Source organism: Pieris rapae, chromosome 16 (genome assembly GCF_905147795.1).
Source record: "Pieris rapae chromosome 16, ilPieRapa1.1, whole genome shotgun sequence".
Classification (NCBI taxonomy): Eukaryota; Metazoa; Arthropoda; class Insecta; order Lepidoptera; family Pieridae; genus Pieris; species Pieris rapae.
In genome coordinates, this window is record NC_059524.1 from 9,607,107 (window position 1) to 9,626,874 (window position 19,768).

Genomic DNA, 19,768 nt, shown 5'->3' on the forward strand with positions numbered 1-19,768 from the left:
AGATATTATAGGATAACAAAATAAATAAAATAATGTATAAAGTGTGAAAAAATCTCACCTGTATGTAATTATTATTATTCTATTTCTATTCATTTATTTATTGTATAAATAATCTTAAATAGTAGAAGTTGGTGTGGTGGAAACACAAACTGGACATTATTATTGAATATCAAAAGCACCATTCAATTAAAACTTTTCAAAATTATCGAACCCGTAGTGTTTCGATGACAAGAACACTTAAAACAAATAATATTCAATGGGATATTGGTACAATAAAAATTGTCAATTTTACATTATCTTAAAATGTTGTAATCCTTCTTAGAAATGCACTTTAAAACATATACATAACATTTTTTTAAGGTTACAAAATGACCGTGGAGCCACCGCGAGGTATCAAAGCTAATCTGTTGAAAGCCTACATGAACCAAGTGCCTGACTTTCTTGATTATTTCAACTCTAACGATTCTAAAGTTCCCAATTTCAAGGTAATATTTTATTAGATTCAATACTTAAGTAGGACTGTCTGTTAGAATTTTCTCTTTTCCACTATCGAATTAGATTTAAACAGTTTCGAATTACTAGGTAATGAATTGTATGAGCACTCTCTCCATTTAGTCATCAGTGTCCCTTTGTGGCAAAGTATTAATAATCTTTTTATAAAAACTCCTTGACTAGACTTCTACTGGGAGCCGATTCGATAGTTCGCTATTTCACAAGAGTAAAGCTTATTAAAATCGTAATGTATATACACTTAATTAAGAACCTACATTTTATCATCATCAAATTATTTATTAGCTTACTTATAATTAAATAAATAAATTTAATTATAAGTAAGCTAACAGCTTACTTAATACATATTATTATACAAAATACTAATACAATACACAAAGCCAAAACAGATTACATAGATTAACAAATTATGTATAAATAACAGAAAACAAGCAAGCGCATTAAAAGACAAAGTTACATTTAAAAGAAAAACAAAAGAATAAAATTAAAAAACTGAAGTTTGACATTTAAAAGCAACAAATAATACTAAGAATTTATTAATAACTACTACTTAAAAAAAACTACTACTTAAAAAAATCAGAGTCTTCCCGCTTCTCCAAGTACTTCTTGACATCTCTCTTTTTGTGGTAGAAAAGATCAATGTCTTGAATGAATAATCGTATAAATTGTTTAGTGGCTGCTGTTTTCCCTTTGTTTATTCCACGGGGTTGTTCTGGAACGACGCAAATTCGGCCCTCTTGGATTCAACATTCCCTATGAGTTCACTGACGGTGACCTTCGTATATGCATCTCACAGCTGCACATGTTTCTTACCGAGTATGCCGAGGCACCGTTACGCGTTAGTATTTTTCTTCTAATTATTGCAATCTGTTTTACGGACTTTCATCAGGTGAAACTTCAGTCCGTTTGCCTCCTTACATAAAAAACTATATTTAAACTGCTTATCAAGTACATAAAAAAAACAAATAAATATATACTAGCTTTCGTTTCTCCTTAATGTATTTTAATTAGCCTACGTTTTTAGTATATACCAACATAGAAAATTTTGCTATGCTACCCCAGAGACTGGGTTTTCCGGAATTAAAACTTTATAGGTTCTGCTCTAAGTGAACCTCAGAATTTATGTCATAAGCTTTAATTAACAAATAAAAAATTGGGGTTAATTGTAGAGAGGTCACAATTAAGGGTTGTAGGTATTTTGTTTGCCGTATCATAAAAAAATAAAAGCAAAAAAAATCTAAGAAATAAAAAAAATGTCTTGGGCTGGACACCCCTTATCGCTTAGAGCTTCGAAAGATAGATAGTAGCCGATTCTCAGACCTACTGAATATGTTCTATAAGCCTCCCAAAGCTTTTGCATCATCTTCGTAGCAGTTCCAGAGAAATGAACAAGTAAATTTGACGAATATATTTCAATTGTTACAATATTGATTGTTATATGTCTCAGATGTTAACGTACGTAGCGGGTCATATAAACTACGGCGGCCGAGTGACAGATGATTGGGACCGGCGTTGTCTGCTGACGCTACTCTCGGATTACTATAGCACTACAGTGCTTAACGACAGGTGGATTTTTGACGAGAGCGGGGCTTATAAGCAGGTGAATACAAACGGAAAACGTATTAAAGCGAGAATTAGGGATTGGCAGTAGGAACAGATAAAGTTCCAACACCGGAATCGAGATAACAATTTCTATTTTTGTAGTCAAATGCGATCGTTTTGTGTGGACAATCTGTTTGAAACCGTATCTTCTACTCTGGTGTAGAGAGGCTAACATAGCCCCAAGGATAAAATAAAAATAGAATTATAAGTAGATAGTTTACTAATCGTGATTACTTTTAGCAACACTCTTCGACGTCAGTAGAGGACTACACCAAGTACATCCGTACTCTACCTTTGAACGATGATCCTTCTCTCTTCGGTCTGCATAGCAATGCTAACATCAGTTACGCCATGTCGGAGACAAGCACTTGCCTAAGTATACTTAAACTCTAAATATATATATGACCTTTACCTATTAAAAAATATCTTATTTGTTCCTCGCTATTCGTGAATTTCGTTTAAAAGCATTATACAAAATTTCTAGGAGAACAGGTTCTAGCTAGCCAAAAGATACCTACTAATTATTGGTTATTAATGCATTTATATATCTCCATATTTGATATAGATACACTACGTAACTTACAACCGAAAGAAGTGAGTGGTGAGGGAGGGCTGTCCGCAGAAGAGATGACGGAAAATGCGGCTAAAGAGATTCTGAAAGTGTTGCCACCAATGCTGGACCAAAAGTTTATTGCTACTACGTTAGTTTCTGTTTAGATTCTATATGCTATAGATCCATCAGTGTTATTCAGTAACATGTACACTTATCCATAAATTGAAACCCGCAGATATCCGGTGTCATACAAAGAATCTTTGAACACGGTGCTGATGCAGGAAGCTATCAGATATAACAAGCTACTCGTCGTTATACAAAATTCTTTAAAGTTTGTATTTTTCAATGTTGTGCTACGTCGTTATTATAATTACCAGTTAATACTTATTGACATAAATTTAATCTCGAAATTCTTCACCTAGTTATCAATTTCATTCAAAAATCTCGATGTAATGTATGAAGTATTTTTACATTATTAACATAATGCAATAAAAAAAATTAAAAGCACATAACTACTTTGTGTACACTGAGAACTCTAATAATTATTTTAATTTACACCAATACTTATTATTATTTTAGGTTTATAAATCTTATTTATTTAGTACTCCTACAGGCAACATCAATTAAGTATATAATATAATTACAAACAAAATATACACTGAGAATATAGCCAAAGATGGAATACACGATACATTTTACAACAAAAAGATTTATAAAAGGGAACAAACAAACAAATATTATTTAATACATTATTACTAATACATAGCCATATTTTTCCATAGAGACCTTCTAAAGGCACTGAAGGGCCTAGTTGTAATGTCAGAAGCATTGGAAAGCATGTCAGGAAGTCTTGCGCGGAACTCGGTGCCCAGTATGTGGAGTTCAAAAGCCTACCCTTCGTTGAAGCCATTGGGTATTAAGATATAATATTTAAAAAAAAAATATGGAGTTTTGGTACCAAAAAATAAAAATATTTCTGTTTTGGATGCGAGAAGCTGTTATTTTTAATACGTATAACGAAACACGAAAAAATAGCTTTGAATTTATATTATACGTTTAAAATTTTCAGCCGCCTGGGTGAAAGACCTGGTGCTGCGCGTCCAGTTCATGCAGCTATGGGCAGACGGGGGCATTCCCAAGGTGTTTTGGATATCGGGCTTTTACTTTCCACAGGCGTTTTTAACTGGGGCTCTTCAAAATTACGCCAGGAAACACGTTATCGCTATCGATACCGTTGCTTATGCCTTTGAGGTTAGTTAAAATTTTACATATTCAAGGCAATAATATTTCAATAATTTTGCTCACGCAAGTTAGACAAGGCTGTTAAAACCAGAAATATTTTGTTCTGTATACATCCTGTGTAACTGTTATCGTTAATGGTAGCCATTACCGGGGCCGCCGGCAAAAAAGCCAGACGACGGCTGCTGCGTTCGTGGTCTATTCCTAGAAGGAGCCAGATGGAATATGGGTGACATGTCGCTTGAAGAGAGCAGGCCTAAAGAGTTGCATACTGGTTAGCTTTGTCATGTTTTTAAAATAGTATCATTTGACGTTCATAAGTGTGTGTGTTACCTAAATGAATAAATGACGTTGAATTGAATTTAATTAAACTTTTAAGGCATCTCTAGTTTGCATGAGAAAATGGTCGTTCTGGTTTAGTCTGGTCTGGTCAATGGTCTGATGACAGTTTTTATTTAAAGTTATTATTTAAAAGGGAACCTTGCCCATGCTTAGCTTATGTGAATACTACAAATTTAAAGGTTAAGGCATTATTTAAAATTTATATTTTTCAGACATGGCAATAATCTACATGAAGCCGGAACAGAACCACAGATTGCAGCAAGGTCTCTACGAGTGTCCGATTTACAAGACGCTGCTGCGGGCGGGTACTTTATCTACGACAGGACATTCAACAAACTACGTAATGACAATCGAACTACCCACACACAAACCACAAGCACATTGGATTAAACGAGGCGTAGCTTTGTTTTGTGCTCTTGATTATTAGGTTATTAAATAATATAATATGCGCTGCATTTTAACTTTATTCCACACAAGATAGAGGTTAAATAAAAAGAACATTGATTCTTAATAGTGTAATTAAAAGTTATAAAAAATACATTCAACATTTATTATATAAACACATTAAAAAATAACGATAAAAAGTTGACAAGATTTGTATTAATATTATACATATTTAAATTCTTTATAATACAGATCACAAACATTGCTTAAAACGCACTTGGAATGATAAGCTTTTACTTTGTTGGAATGATGAGTTTTAATTCTATTGAGAAGTTTTTCTTGACCTTCATCATCATTTTCATAATCATCGGAGTCAAAACCTAAGAGATAATTCATAAAGTTGTCCGCTTTATATAAAGTTAGTTCAATAATTAAAACATGCACTTGATAATTTAATTCTGGAGTTAACTCTGTACTTAAATCTAACATTGAGTTATATATCTTATATTGTGTATGCTTTTTTACGTCAAATCTGTCAAGCATATCTTGTAAAGCGTGATAAAATAATCTCCAAATACTGTTACCATAAACGACAACATCATCACAGAAAATGTTTATACACAGTTGAGCAAATGATGAGGATGTTTTATCAAATGTTGTATTTTCGTCAAATTTTACAATTGCATTCGCCTTGGATAGAATCTTAAAATATTCAACAGCTAACTTCAAACTTCTTATCATCATATAATTTTCTTTTACTGATAAATTATGTTCAAGGCTATCTAATAGCAGTGTAAGTACACTTGGTGAGAAATTGCTGTCTGAGTCTAAATAGCTTTGATATTGCTTATTCACAAGAGTGACAATGTTATTAATATTTAATTTTACTAATTGACAATTCACAATTTTCGTATCCCATTTTTCATAAGCCTTCTCGAATAAAGGGGTAATTATTTTCCGAAAGGATACCATTTGTTCTGCATCGTCATTCCATGTGTTAAGGCATGATTTGACTACATCTAGATGATGATAGTTCATTTTTGTTATCCACAATCTTTCAGTTATAATATCATTCACCATAACAGCTAACAGGTCCCTGTCAACTAAGTGAAATCCTCCGCCAAAATAATGCATTAAAGGTTTTCTTGGAAATATTTTGTATTGAGAAGGAAAGTTCTTCATAATTTGATAAGACTTTAAGCAAAAATCAGAAGTTTTCATTCGTGGCAACCTTTGGAAATAATATGGAAATTTATCAACTATCAACGATTCATCTTTTCGTAAATTATCCATAAGGAACTGCAAAAATTGCCATTCTTCACTTATCATCACAATATAATTATATTTTACCTTAAACTCAATATCCTTGTAAATACATAAAGACCTCATTGATTTCTTAAATATTTCAGCTCTTATTGAGCTGTAATTTGTTTTCTGCCAAATTGTAAGAAGAAACTCCTGTTTATCGTTACGTGGTTGTGAAAATATTACCCAAATACATAATTTTTGAACAAGCTCCGGCCAAGTGTCAAAGCTTTCTATTGATTCTTTCATTTGGTATGTCGACATTCCGTGTAATATCGAGTTAATTGACGATAACGCATGGATCATATGGATGCCTTTATAATACAGTAGGGCCATTTTTATAGATAACTTAGGATATACTTTGTGCATATGTCGAGCAATATGTATTTGAACTGTGTTTTTATTAACATTTTCATTATGTTTATTTGTAGGTGCATTGCATTGTATTAAATGATGAAATTCTATTCTTGACAGAAGAATGTACAGACCTAATGATGGTGATTGGTGTAGCATAGTGTAAAAAGAGTCTTTGTATTGTTGCCCTAATGAATCTGACCAATATGTACGCAATTTTCTGTAAAACACTGCGGCTAGTTTTTTTTCTGGATAAATTACTCTTTTCTTTTGAAATGGTACTAGTAATCTAGGATTATGTTTTAACATATTAATAAATGTATTACTCGAATTAGGTTCTATAACAATGTTTTCATTTAGCAAATATCTTCTCCAAAATCTGTTTTTATAGTATAAGTATTTAAGCATTTCATAATCAGATCTATTTTTCAGTTCTTGTATTAACTTAATTACTTCAATGTTAAATAATGGATATTCATGCATATTCCTATTCCAAACTTTAAATAATACAAACATATTTTCGATCCAAATAACTTTGTTTTGTTGAGTTGTTTTTACGACTTGCATTAAAGCAAATTTTGATAAAAAGTCAAACACAGTTTGAATTTCTGTTTTACTTAATTTCTTTCGATCAACCTTTAGTGAATTATCAAATTTAAATTTCCTCATGATTTCTTCCGAAATTATTTCATTGTGAATGATTTTATAGAAAATTGTAGATTGCATAATGGATTGTATAGTTTTATTATTTTCAGAATATTGCTTAATGTTCATAATTTCCTTGAAAACATCAATGTACAGATTCCATGTAACACTATTAAATTGGTAAACATTACATTTGCTTAATAACTTGTTAATAAATTTGAAAATCAGATCTATACTGAACTGAGAACAGTTTTCTTTAAACCTTGTCAGAAGATTTATAACATTGACTTTGTTATTGGGATCACAAGAACCCAATGCATCTAAAATATTTTTACCTTCACACAAGTTTTGTATTTTCTGCCTACCTTTTTGAAAATAACTTATAAGTTTCTCATTGTTACTATATTTTAACTGAAATTCTTCAAATCTTTCCAGTTTCATGTATTTGATAAAGCATTGAATATCTATGTGATTTTGATAATGGTCAAAATTAAAAATAAGTCTATGAGGGCATACTTTCATAGCTAATTTTGTATACTTTTTATTGAATATTGGTATGTGTTCAGTACCAAGTTGATCTAAAATATCAAAAAATTCCTCCCCGTTTGATTTTATAAGAAATAAAGCTTTGTGTACCTTAAGTGATTTTTTACAAAATACATCACAATAAATTTTAAATGCCTCAAAACTATGAGAAAATAGTCTAAATACTATTTGTTCTGGTAGTATATAAATATTATTTTGTAATCTAGATAGTATAAACTGAATAGAGCATTTTGGAAACCATTTCATTGCTGCATTAGTATCAGTTTTTTCTAAATAATTAAAAAACTCTTGAATACGTTTTGGATCTCTTAAATTCAATCTTATTAGGAGAAGGAGTTTGTTCCATGCTTCAGACATCATGTATGGAAAGAGTTGTGTATTCAAATATTGGGGGTTTATTATATGGGCATACTCTGGTTCAACTAGCCAAGTGGCATGTCTAAGAGCCCTAGATACAAATAATATATCTTTACATTTAAAGACTTCAAGTACAAAGTCTACATTTCTGGTATGACATGCAACCTCTACTTTTAACAGGTTCTCTATGTCTGTATCTTCATAATCAATAGACTTGTTAAAGACTTTTTTGTTTCCTACTGTTTTCAATACTAATTTATTGAATTTTTTATGTTTCTGGCCCTGTGTTTCTCCTTGAATTGTAGTACACATAGTTGTATCTGAAAATATCATATTATAAACTAGAAATGCAAGACTTTTGAGGACCAAGGTTCGTTGTGCAATACTTACATGTCTGTAGTTACAACAATGTTACACAATATTTTAATACTTGATTATTGCTAAGCTGAGGTCATATTATGTAATAATTATAAGGGATATAAAATGCGCATGACAAATACATATAACAAAATATTAATCGTATTATATCACTGCAAAAGTTCAAAACTACACATAGGTACACAAACTAATTAGTACTTAATTCAACAAAAATTAATATTATTAGGCAATATAACCGGTATCCTACTAAGTACAATTTGAACTAATAACAAATGCGTATAAATCTGTCTTAAATTAACTGGACACAAGACTACCAGTTACCACTTAATTTTAAAAGTGCAGTAGCTGCACTGCAGCTATAATATAATATATATTATTACATCCTGATGTAGCCTTAAGGTGCGTCCACATCCGGCGAATGCACCGCGAATGTGCAGGTCGGGGACGGGTCTCGCGAGCAGTTTGCGAGCTGCTCGCGTCTTCCTTCCGCCCGCACCTCTAGACGCGCCCGTATTTCATTTCTGATTACTGCAGGCAGTGTGCTGTGTGACCGTTTTTAGTATATTCAGTACCAAATTGGTATAATTTGAGCTCCGTAAAACTAATTTAGTTTTTTTTGGTGTCCTTTCGGTCAAAAAAAAATGTAACAAAAATACTATTTTTGTTACATTTTTAAACTCCGCTACTATATTCTGTTTTCTTTTAAAAATAGGATTTTACCACCAAAGTTTGTCTCTTATTTCTTTTTATCAATAATATAATAGCTAATGATGCAGCAATTATATTAAAAGTACTAGTCTCGTCTGACATCTTCGAAAGTACTGAGTCAGTATACGAAACTGTAAGCGTGCAAATCGCGTGCCTCTTACGAGCCTTGCATGAGTTGCGCTAAAGAGGCGCACCTAACGATTGCAGAGACTGGACGCGACTGCGCGCGATGCTGATGCACATTCGCGGAGCATTCGCCAGATGTGGACGCATCCTTAAACGTAATGTCATATCAGTACAGAGTACTAGACCGCAGACTGAATTTTTGAGACATTAAGAATTTAGATTTTATTCTAGACGGATCACGGACTACTGACGAAAAGTTTCTGACGTACACAAACGTTTTTACGAAACCTTTTCGTAGCCAAGGAATTAATTTCAAATTTTCAAATGTTTTTAAGTAAAACTTCGTAATTTCAAACCAGATGCAATGCAACAGAAAAATCGACCGGATCCAATGGAAAAAGCGACAGTAAAAATAGACGGAAATAAAAATAAAGTTTAAGTCATTTTCTTCGTACTACTTATTTAGGATAGCATTTACTCGTTTTATTTTATACTGATTCTTGTAATTTTGTTATTACATTATTGTGTTAGTATATTTATATTTAAAATGAAAATCCATACTAGTAACATGTGACCAAATTAAAATTCCACTGAAAAGGGAAGGTTAAAGGTTTCCTCCATCCTAGCTTGCTTTTCTTTTGTTGTACAGACGGCTAGGTTTTTCGCTTAATTTCGTATATTACAATTTTGTGAAAAGTAAATTAATACGAAATTAATTGTCAAAATCTAAAAAAAAATCTGCTCTATTTTATATAAAAATAACAATGTTGTATAAGAGAATAGCAAAGTGAATAAAAAAAATTCACAATGATGACCAGCGGTCGCCTCTCTTCCAACGATTAGATGCAACTCCCAAAGTATCCATGGCCAGAAAGAGCCTGAACGAGCCCTAGGAAAGCGATGCCCAACGTCGGTCCAGCCAGTATTTTAAAAAGGGACGAATAAGATCAACGATTTGTAAACCAAAGCGACATTCACGAAACTTTCCATTCTTACAAAATTAAGCGGCGATCCTCCTTCATCTAGACCTTGACTACCTCCAGAGGTAGGGTAGAACCACCAGTCCTGGCTTCTTCTAAAAATGTCTCCCAAAGCCAACACTTTTTATATAACAGAAGGGCGAACGGGTATGCGGGACGCCCAAAAGGGGCAGTCATCGCAGCCCATAGACACGCATTTTTAGTGGGTATCTCTCAGGGAATATCTCCACAGGGAGTCGATTCCACAGTTCGCTAGTTTGCAGAAGAAAATGCCTTGTAAAGACTGTGAAAGACCAAAGTGATGTTGGTTAAATTTAGCATTCATTCGGCTCGTACGGTGCTGAAACGAGGTAGGGGGAATCACCCTAAACAGTTCTTCAGAACACTCACCGTGGTACACTTTATAGAAAACGCAAAGAGCCGCTGCGTAGAGAGAGAGAATCGAGCCGATCAATAAGACATTGGAGATTGACTATTCGACAGGCCCTGCGTTAAATTTGGTCAAAATGAAGAAGCTGGTATTTGGGAGGTACTTGTAGAGCTGCATACGTTGTGCCTCGGTAAAATACTGCTTAGCCCTTCCAAATATAACTAGCTTCTTGGAAGTTTGGCTTTTTCTTCCCAAGTGACTGCGGAACTATTATAACTATGTTGGTTAAGAACAATGTTATCATACTGTGTACAGTATGTAATACTGTGTAGGTACTATGTGTTGGAAATAAAGTTTATAGTTCTGTGAACGTAAACGTTTATGTTAAAAAATGTGATGTCAATTGTCATTTGTCTTTTGTCATTGTGTTCAGTAATCAGTTGATAACTTGATATTCAGTAATCAGTTGATTTTCATAAATTTTATTATTTCCTCGAAATAATTAATGGAGTTTTTTCAGACTTCTGATAATTAAAACGCGGTACCGAATAACTATATTATCATCCAGACTTCGAATGCTTAGGTTTTGGTAATTTATAATGACAAGAATATAGTGTTTGAAATAATCATCGATTCATACCATAATCCGCTTTAAATACTTAACTATGGAAGATATTCATATACCGGTGGATGTTAATAAGGTAACAATTTTATAAACATTTACCTATACAAAAGCTATTTCCTTTGCAACCATCCCTCTAAGTTTTTTATTAAGTCTTTCGAGTTGAACCACTGAAAAAAAGAAAGGGTTATTTATGATAATATCATTAACAGAAATTTTTATATTAATAATTAATTATGTGTGGTGGATTTTTTTATATAATTTGTTTTTCCTGCAGAGTTATAGTGACATGACAGCTGAAGAAAAACTGAGGTATGTTCAGAAACTGGTTTAATTTGAAGATGCTACTAATTTAATTATTTGATATTATTATTTGATAATTTTAGATATGACCATCAGAAGATGCATGAACTTCATAAAGGCCATGAATCAATGCATTCAACTATGATTCTTATATTCCTCTTCACCTTGATCATAGCACAAATTGTTTTTGTACAGTGGAAGAAATGTCATTATAAGTCATATGCGGTAAGCTTTATTTCATTTAAAAATAAATTTTATCTAAACCTTGTAGCTGTGTTGCTATTTTAACTACGCATCAATCACATCTCTTTTATGACCATCAATTACATCTCTTTTATGACCCTAATAGATATTTAATGTACAATACTATATTTGTGTTACAGCTCTTTACTATGGTGACAATGTGGTCAATGCCATTAATAATGAGTCTTAAGAACTCTTGGTTCCGTTTTGTATTAGTGTGGTTACTCTTTACATTCCTGACTGCTATTGTTATAAGAAAGTCGTCTCAAAAACCAATGTCACCTACCACTCCTAGGTAAGCTTTTGATCTACAAATACAAACAATTTATTTTGCACTTTTTTAATATCTTATTTATATTTATCTTCAATATATTAATTAGACAATATTCAGTTTTAACAACTTAAAAAAAATTGGACATATGGTCTTTATTGTAAATAAAATCCATAGACTGATATTCTACTAACATAATCATCCCTGTATCAAATAATTTCACATTGAGACTACTAGTCAAAATGTTGTGTGAAATTTATGTATATTTTTATATCACATCTATTGGCTTTAAACATAATCACTTCTCAATAGTTGTCATCCACTAAGACCAATTGAATTTGTATGAAAATGGGCATGTAATACAGTTTGTATGTTGATTATTATGAAGTAATATACAGGTATCACTTATTTCACATCATGTAATTTGTAGTAGACATCCCAGCTAATCTGCAATGTAGACAGGGGTTGTTGGCTGATAGAAAAAACCGGTGTAAAAATCTTTCAAAACCCTCATATCTCATTTGAGCTAATGCCATTCTCATAACAAATTGTTTAGCATAAGTGGGTCACAGCTGTATTTCAACAATTTAGTGAAAAAATTTTTTTCAGGTTAGTATACAAATGGTTTTACCTAATATATAAAGTAAGTGTTGCTGTGGGTTTATTTGGATATATATCTCTTATACTAACACTTATTGGTGTGAACGCACTATTTGGTCATAAACCTAACCAATGGATGGACGTTTCACTACTTACATTGTTCTATGGGCTGTACTTTGGTGTACTGGGAAGAGATGTTGCAGAATATTGTTCAGAAAGAATGGCTGCTTCGATTGGGGTGAGTACTATAAATGCATAATGTTTAATGAAAATCGTTTTTACCATCTTTAAACTAAAAGTGTAGGCTTTGGAATTTAGATGAAATTTATAATGTTTTCATGATGATTTTATAAATATTTTCTTTATTCTACAGAAAATATAAATTAGTACCAAATTCATCGAAGAAAATATTACCCTAAATTCAAACTACAACTTACAACTAAATCTACATAACAGTTTAAAACATGAACATTCTAGATCTACAAACAGTTTTAAATAAATCTATTGAAATTCATTATATAGATGTTTCTGTCTAAGTTAATAAGTTATGTTTGATATTGTATATAAAAAAATTTCAGTACTACACAGCAGAAGGCATACCAACGAGGCAGTTGGAACAGAATGTGTGTGCAGTGTGTGGAAATAGGCTTCTAGTCAATATTAATGAAGAGGGCGTACTTGGTGGGTTTAATAAACAGATATATATATCTCTAATTTGTCTGAGGGTCATCAAGCCTTCTCTGCTTTTTGTACTATAGACACATTTGCTTTATTATTGCTATGGAGGCTCACTAGTTATCAAGTGATACCGCCACCCATAGACACATTTTCAGAAGGCTCGCAAGTGTGTTGCCTGCCTTTTAAGAATTGATACGCTCTTTTCGTAAGTCGCAGACTTGCCCACCTCTGAATACGAAAGGCAGCCTGTTCTGCGAGTAATACGAGCGTGTGTGTGGGTAGTTTTAGTTTCTTCCGCAGCTTCATATTTATTGCAGCACGATTTTGGCATTAGCCAAAAAATGCTGAACTGAACCAAACCTATTAGGCTAATATAGTATATTTCATTACAAGTGCGGAAAGCCTGTCATTGCAACGAGTTCCGACGAATGTCTACCCGAGCCGAGGCGCAGCCGAAGGTGAGGGTTGACAGTCGGGACAAGTTGCAATGACGGTTCCGCACGTGTACTGAACGACTATTTTTAATACAGTTGCGAAAAAATAAAGCAATTTAATTAAACTATTTACTTTTTTCTCTTCTCTCTACGGAATAAATTCATTGCACGTAGATATGTTATATGTTTCCGGTAAATTGTTCTCCGAAGCATTTTGTGCAATTATACTGAGTTCGGGTGATATTCATTCAAATAAAATATCGTCGAAATTACTCATTTTGTGCAACAAATAACTCAACTCGAAAGAACACTTTTGGAAAATGGCGCCATTCTGGGTAGGCAAAGGGAACTTGGCCCATACAGCCAATTCTTCAGTAGACTATTTTTATTGAAAGAAAACCAAATCTAACTCATTGAGTCCAATCATTAAATCTGATATTGAAACAAATAGTAGCTTCTTTTTAAAATATTTGCATGAATCATAAAAACTTCTGTGATTTTTTTTAGTAAAAACTTCATGGTTAGTTTTTTCTTTTTAATATTTTTTTTATTGATATGAAATAAAATAAACCTAACCTAACTTATTGAATCCAATTATTAGTAAACTTTTTAAAAATACGTATTTGCATATATTATAAAATTCTTTTTAATATTTTTTTAATTGATATGAAATGAAAAGAAACCTAACCGAACTTATTGAATCCAATTATTATAATATTTAGAAATCATATATCATAAAAACTTCTATGAATCTTTTGAATAAAACCTTCGTGGTTGGTTTTTTCTTTTTAATACACATTGTTTTGACAGTTGGCAAAGAAAACGCACGAGTGCGGGAATGGCAAAGAAAAAAGCACGAGTGTGTAATAGCCCACTTTCCGAACGCTATACCTCCCTGCAATATGCCACTTTTTGAGCAACTGTATTAAAAAATATTTTTTTTAGAAAATACATATAAGTTACCGTGTGGGCACGTGTTTCACGAGTTTTGCATACGAGGTTGGTGTATTGTGGGCAAGAAGGAGACCTGTCCCTATTGTAAGGAGAAGGTGGATCTCAAAACTATGTTCGCCAATCCGTATCCTTTTTTATTTTGTAGGTTAAGGTCTCTTTTATATAGGAGAGTGTATTACTTTGAGATGTCCATTAAATTTTCTGTTGAACAATTATTATAATTCATCTAATTATTTAAAAAAATACTAGTTCAGTTTTTGTTTTCATTAAATCTATGTTTAATTTATTTAAATAATTTATATTTCTAATTAAGATTGCAACTTTCAAATACTTTATTAATCAATTTTGACATTATAAATCATATTTTTTTCGGAGCAGGCTAGATTTCAGTATTATAATTTTTAAAATCTATAAATTTTTCATCATTTCCCAATACTATTGCATTGTTTTCATAACGTCATATCAAAGTTACATAAAAAAGAATAAGCTGGACAAAATATATGGTTTTTAAAGGAATTACTAGTTAAATTCTAATTAGCTTAAAATTTTTATTAATAGAAATGTATGAAACAACATTACAATTGCATATTGTTACGCCGAATGAATAATAGTTGCAATGACCCAACAATTAATGTTTTATTTTACTCTACATGATAAGATTTTTCAGTTCGTCTGTAGGTTTCTCTTTATCAATGAATAATTATAATAATATATAATGAATAAATATAATAAATTTCCTTAATAATTGTTCAGCTGGGATCGTCCCCACATTCTCTACGCTCAGATGTTAGACTGGATTAGGTGGCTGGTTGCCTGGCAACCACTCGTACTATTTCTAGTCCAGGGAATCAATTGGTTATTTGGCCTTGAATAAATTATAACTTAACGTGGGACCTTTAGACTGTATTAACTGTACAGGCCTCTTAAGTATTAAACCGTTTTGTATCTATGTTTGCAAGGTAAATTATTATCTCGTTCTATCATTTTAGATTGGCTGATGTTGCCATGAAAAATAATTCTTTTTTTTTTAATTCTTTGTTTTTATTAAATAAATTTATTTAATGAGCTAGTTGTTAAAGTACATTAATATTAAGTATATGAAAAGTGAAGCTAGTGTGTGAATTTAAATTATGTACCTAAATATATAAGTAATTTTTTTACATATGTATTAAATTTATTAAAATGTTTTAATAAAAACTATAATTTGTTTTGAAATATTGTTTTCATTTAATGTATAATATTATTAATATTTTCTTTAGTTTAAAATTCTCTAATTGTAGGTGGGCTTTAATGGAATATACCTGTACAGAGTTGCCTAAAGTTTGAGAAGTTTTTAAATATTGTAAAAAATATATTTCATCAGTTTGTGAATAAACTTGTAAATTTTATTTAATTATGTTTATTCTTATTTTCTGATCCTAAATGATGATGCCAAAATATAGACAATTTTAATATTTTAAATTTCATTTCTTAGTTTGGTTAAGTAGTCAGGTTGAAAGTAAAATACTTCATTTATTCTTGCCACGTTGTCAATCAATGTAACATATAGTACGCATGTACAAAATGCGCTAAACTAACCCACCATTGTGTTACTATACGAAATTTATTTATTACAGAAATACATTATCCTTACAGACTATGTCAATCCGATAATGTCAGGAAACATTTAATAAAAAAATATAATAAAGTACATATTTAATCTAAAATACATAATATACACAAATCGCTACTGTGAATTCACTGTATGAACATACAAATATGTCGATTGTGTCGGAGACAGCATTCAGTAGTCGCAACGTCCTGGATAATGGGGATATGTTCTTGGCCTTGGTAACGCAAATAACCTAGGCATTCGCCGTCGCCCAATTATCCCATAGGTACTAAAAAACCCAGTTCTTGGAGTACACTTGGGTTGCACACTACACCTCTCAAGACTTTCAGTACGTAGTAGGCCAACAGTAAGTATGTATCGATACCTCCTAAGTATAATGAGTCAACTGACATTTTAGTAATTTTACAGGAGAGCCATTTTAAGGCAAATCGTTTATATTTTTGTAAAATTAAACTAATTCAGAATAAATTTAATGTTTTTATAATAAAGATTGAAACTCATGCTCTTCCTTTGGTATAACATGAGTTTGCTGATTTTTTTTCTTAAATGCTATTTTATGTACATGACTTAGTATACACGGGCGGGACTCAGTAGTAAAATGGTTTAACTACCAGTTATATTCATGTACGTTGTACATCAAAATATATAGTTTACACCAACATATTATGGAATATGATTATCATTTAATTATTATCATCTTACTTTTGGTTAGTTTCGGGGTTTTTCGTCTCACTTAATAATAAAATGAATGAAATTACATCACTTGACTCATTATACTAGGAAAGTACTTAGCTATGTTAGAATTTTAAACCTCAACGTATACCTACTGGACTAATATAATTAATCGAGGCTTTTTAATTACTAATTTTATTTCTAATACCTTACGAAATTAATAAAAGCTAGGAAGAAGTAGACTCATTAACAAAAACAACGCATTTTTAAGAATCATAATGTATTTTTAGTTATAATTATTTAATTTTAAACCTTTTTATTAATATTATTTAGCCTTACTAAATGCTACAAGTTTAACAATTCAACTAAAACAAATTATCAATGTAGTATCATTAAAGATTCATAAAAAGTAACAAACATCAATAAAAATAATAGGAACTAAAAATAGTAACTTACGTTAAACAATATTATTATAAATAATATAAATGTATAACAAAAATATATAAAAAGTTTAGGACGCTCAAAGGATAGCTGTAAACCTTATGGTTTATCAAAATAAATGAAAATTTTTAAAGATTTAACGTATAAAAAATCAGTCTGAATCACTGTCATCTGCTCCATTAGAGTTTTTTGAAATCAAACTATTAAAAAAACAAATGATACTCCTTAGGAATCACCAGTGTCTTACAAAGTTCCATGAAGTGTTTGTACTTATTTTGGTAAATAGGAATGGGTCTGATAAGCTAAAGAAATATTATCTATGTTAAAATTCAACTCTCTTCGATTTCGTATAGCTTTAGGTTTTTTTACACAATCTATCTCCTTGTAAGCATCATCTTGGTAACTCGTTTTATAAAATATCCTAAATGGATTTTCTACTTTAACAACTACTTCCGTGACTTTGTTTCAAGGCATTTTAGATCCATCATTAGTAGTTATCCAGTTGTTTATAAGTCTTAACTTTGATTTAAAGTCTTTTATTAAATCCTGAGACACTTCAATAACTTTGTATGGTTTTTCGTCGGATATGGCAAATCTAAAAGCTGTATACCATTGATAAGGCGTATAAAGCATTTTATCTTTTGTCTGTCTTTCAATTAAAGCATGTATACTGTCGCCTTCATTTTGAGTATGACCCACTATTAGAAAGCGATAGCTAATATATGTCCAGAACTTCGGACTAGCTAACAGATACATTAAGAAAACAATCCTATTTCTATATTGGCTTCCACGGTTGTCTGACCGAAACCGGTAATCTTTGACACCTTCACCCACCGTATCTTCTATAAACTTAAAAACACATATAGAAATGTCATTTGCACATCTCTTTGCTTTCTGTTGATGCCATGAAAAAACAATAACCTTGTCGCTATCCCAGACTGAATATCGTGAGAAGAAAAGTTTCCGTTTATAATAAAAAGTACTAACGTTCCCGTGAGGTACATTAAGACATTTTTGATGATCAAATGCTGCTGTATCTTTTGTTTTCTAGCTTTCTCTTTTTCTTTTAAATGCTCTTCATGCTTTTATTTATCTGTCTGGGTAACTTGCTTGTTATTTTCATAAATGTGACATTGCTCACAAACACCTTTTTTGGGTTTATGAAAACCTATATTGATATTTGTATTAACTGATATATCTCGATACTGTCTCACTGTAGTCGCTTTAGAAGACTTCCCAAGAACATAGTTTTGCAAACCGATATTGTTGTAGTCTCAATATTATCTCTTTGACTGCTTAGAAGAAACTTATGAAAGGAGCATATTAACTTAAGTTGCATGCGCCCTGGCTGTCATTCATCGTATACTGAGCCAAAATAAACTTGTAGCAATGCGTCCCTTCTCACGCCCCGCGAACACTGATACAATGGTATTTGGATCAGTATACAATGTACGATTTTAACAGATGTTGAAATTGATTTAGTATACGTGAAATTATCTCGGTAACTATAGTTCTTTTAAAAAAAAAAAATTAACACTAACGTGAAGATCATGGTTAATTATGTACGTTTATAAATAACAAAATACCTAAATTTGTTAGTTGAGTATACTTAGGAGGTATCGGTATGGTTTCCAATTTTTTGTACCCTTCGACCCCTAAGACAGATAATGTTGGGTACATTAAAGGATAGTGAGGATAGACGCCATACAGTCTGTTATACAGGTGTCGTGTAAGTTGATTCTGTATGCGCTCCAACATAAGGCAGTATTTAGCTTCTTGCAGAGCCCAAACAGACTAGTTACACTCCAACATACTTCTAACCAGAGCGTTGTACAAGCTTGAGATGGCTTTAATATTAGTGAACCTTGTCGCCCTTCGAAGCACAAATCCCATCCTTGCGAAGCTTTCTTGCAAATGTTCACAACTCGGAAATTCTGTTGGACAACTACTCGCACTCTTAAGTCTTTTACTAACGTTTCCCGCTTGAGTATCGCCCCTGACATGTTGTACTCATGATGACGAGGCAATTTGTCGCGACTAAATGTCACCATGGAACATTGGTTAATATTTCATCGGAGCTTATTTTTTTCATAATTACATAATTAATTGCGATCAGTAAGTTGCTGCTTGTACTACGCAAGGGTCTAAAGCCATGCTGCCAGTCTGACAAGTACGGTTATAGGTACTTGTTTTAAAATACGTTAGTTCAGAGTTCCTTCGAATATTTTAGCGGGAGTCGAATTATATAGAAGTATATATATAAATTTACCCATAACTTAATAAAAAGCGATTTGCGACCGTTTCTTATAAATATTGTATTGATTTTTATAAATATGATAAAACCAATAAAAATTGTTTGCTCCTCGACAGAAAAACTGTCTCTATATAATTTTGTTTTATATTTGTCTCTGGTAAAAAACTAAATCCCGTTTTTCGCGTATTTAAACATTTGCCCCTATTAGGCTGAAAAAAATCTGGCAACCCTTTGAGGAAGCCGCCCGGGTGAAATTTTACTAGCCTAATGCGCGCTCTTAATAAA

General features: G+C 31.8%; 3 protein-coding genes across 3 annotated transcripts in view; 2 read left to right on the forward strand and 1 right to left on the reverse strand.

Annotated features, from left to right (window-relative positions):
- Nucleotides 1-4,690, forward strand: part of LOC111000075 (dynein axonemal heavy chain 1-like) — a 51,148-nt gene extending 46,458 nt beyond the window's left edge. The window contains exons 77-86 of the mRNA XM_045631707.1: nt 361-485; nt 1,184-1,348; nt 1,958-2,110; nt 2,353-2,488; nt 2,678-2,813; nt 2,901-2,996; nt 3,448-3,578; nt 3,735-3,916; nt 4,049-4,178; nt 4,459-4,690. Of these exons, the coding sequence (XP_045487663.1) occupies nt 361-485; nt 1,184-1,348; nt 1,958-2,110; nt 2,353-2,488; nt 2,678-2,813; nt 2,901-2,996; nt 3,448-3,578; nt 3,735-3,916; nt 4,049-4,178; nt 4,459-4,673 (1,469 nt within the window). The 3' untranslated portion in view covers nt 4,674-4,690. The remainder of the gene's footprint in view (nt 1-360; nt 486-1,183; nt 1,349-1,957; nt 2,111-2,352; nt 2,489-2,677; nt 2,814-2,900; nt 2,997-3,447; nt 3,579-3,734; nt 3,917-4,048; nt 4,179-4,458) is intronic.
- Nucleotides 4,691-4,790: 100 nt separating this feature from the next.
- Nucleotides 4,791-8,633, reverse strand: LOC111000069. The gene is made up of 2 exons (XM_022269410.2): nt 8,228-8,633; nt 4,791-8,157 (listed from the first exon to the last, which is right to left on the reverse strand). The coding sequence occupies exon 2, from the start codon at nt 8,147-8,149 to the stop codon at nt 4,853-4,855; it is 3,297 nt and encodes a 1,098-aa protein (XP_022125102.2). The 5' UTR covers nt 8,150-8,157; nt 8,228-8,633; the 3' UTR covers nt 4,791-4,852.
- Nucleotides 8,634-10,834: 2,201 nt separating this feature from the next.
- On the forward strand, nt 10,835-15,597 carry LOC111000065 (RING finger protein 121). Its single transcript, XM_022269406.2, has 8 exons — nt 10,835-11,100; nt 11,299-11,333; nt 11,408-11,549; nt 11,708-11,862; nt 12,448-12,676; nt 13,017-13,119; nt 14,496-14,628; nt 15,258-15,597. The coding sequence occupies exons 1-8, from the start codon at nt 11,065-11,067 to the stop codon at nt 15,376-15,378; spliced, it is 954 nt and encodes a 317-aa protein (XP_022125098.1). The 5' UTR covers nt 10,835-11,064; the 3' UTR covers nt 15,379-15,597.
- Nucleotides 15,598-19,768: the final 4,171 nt, after the last annotated feature.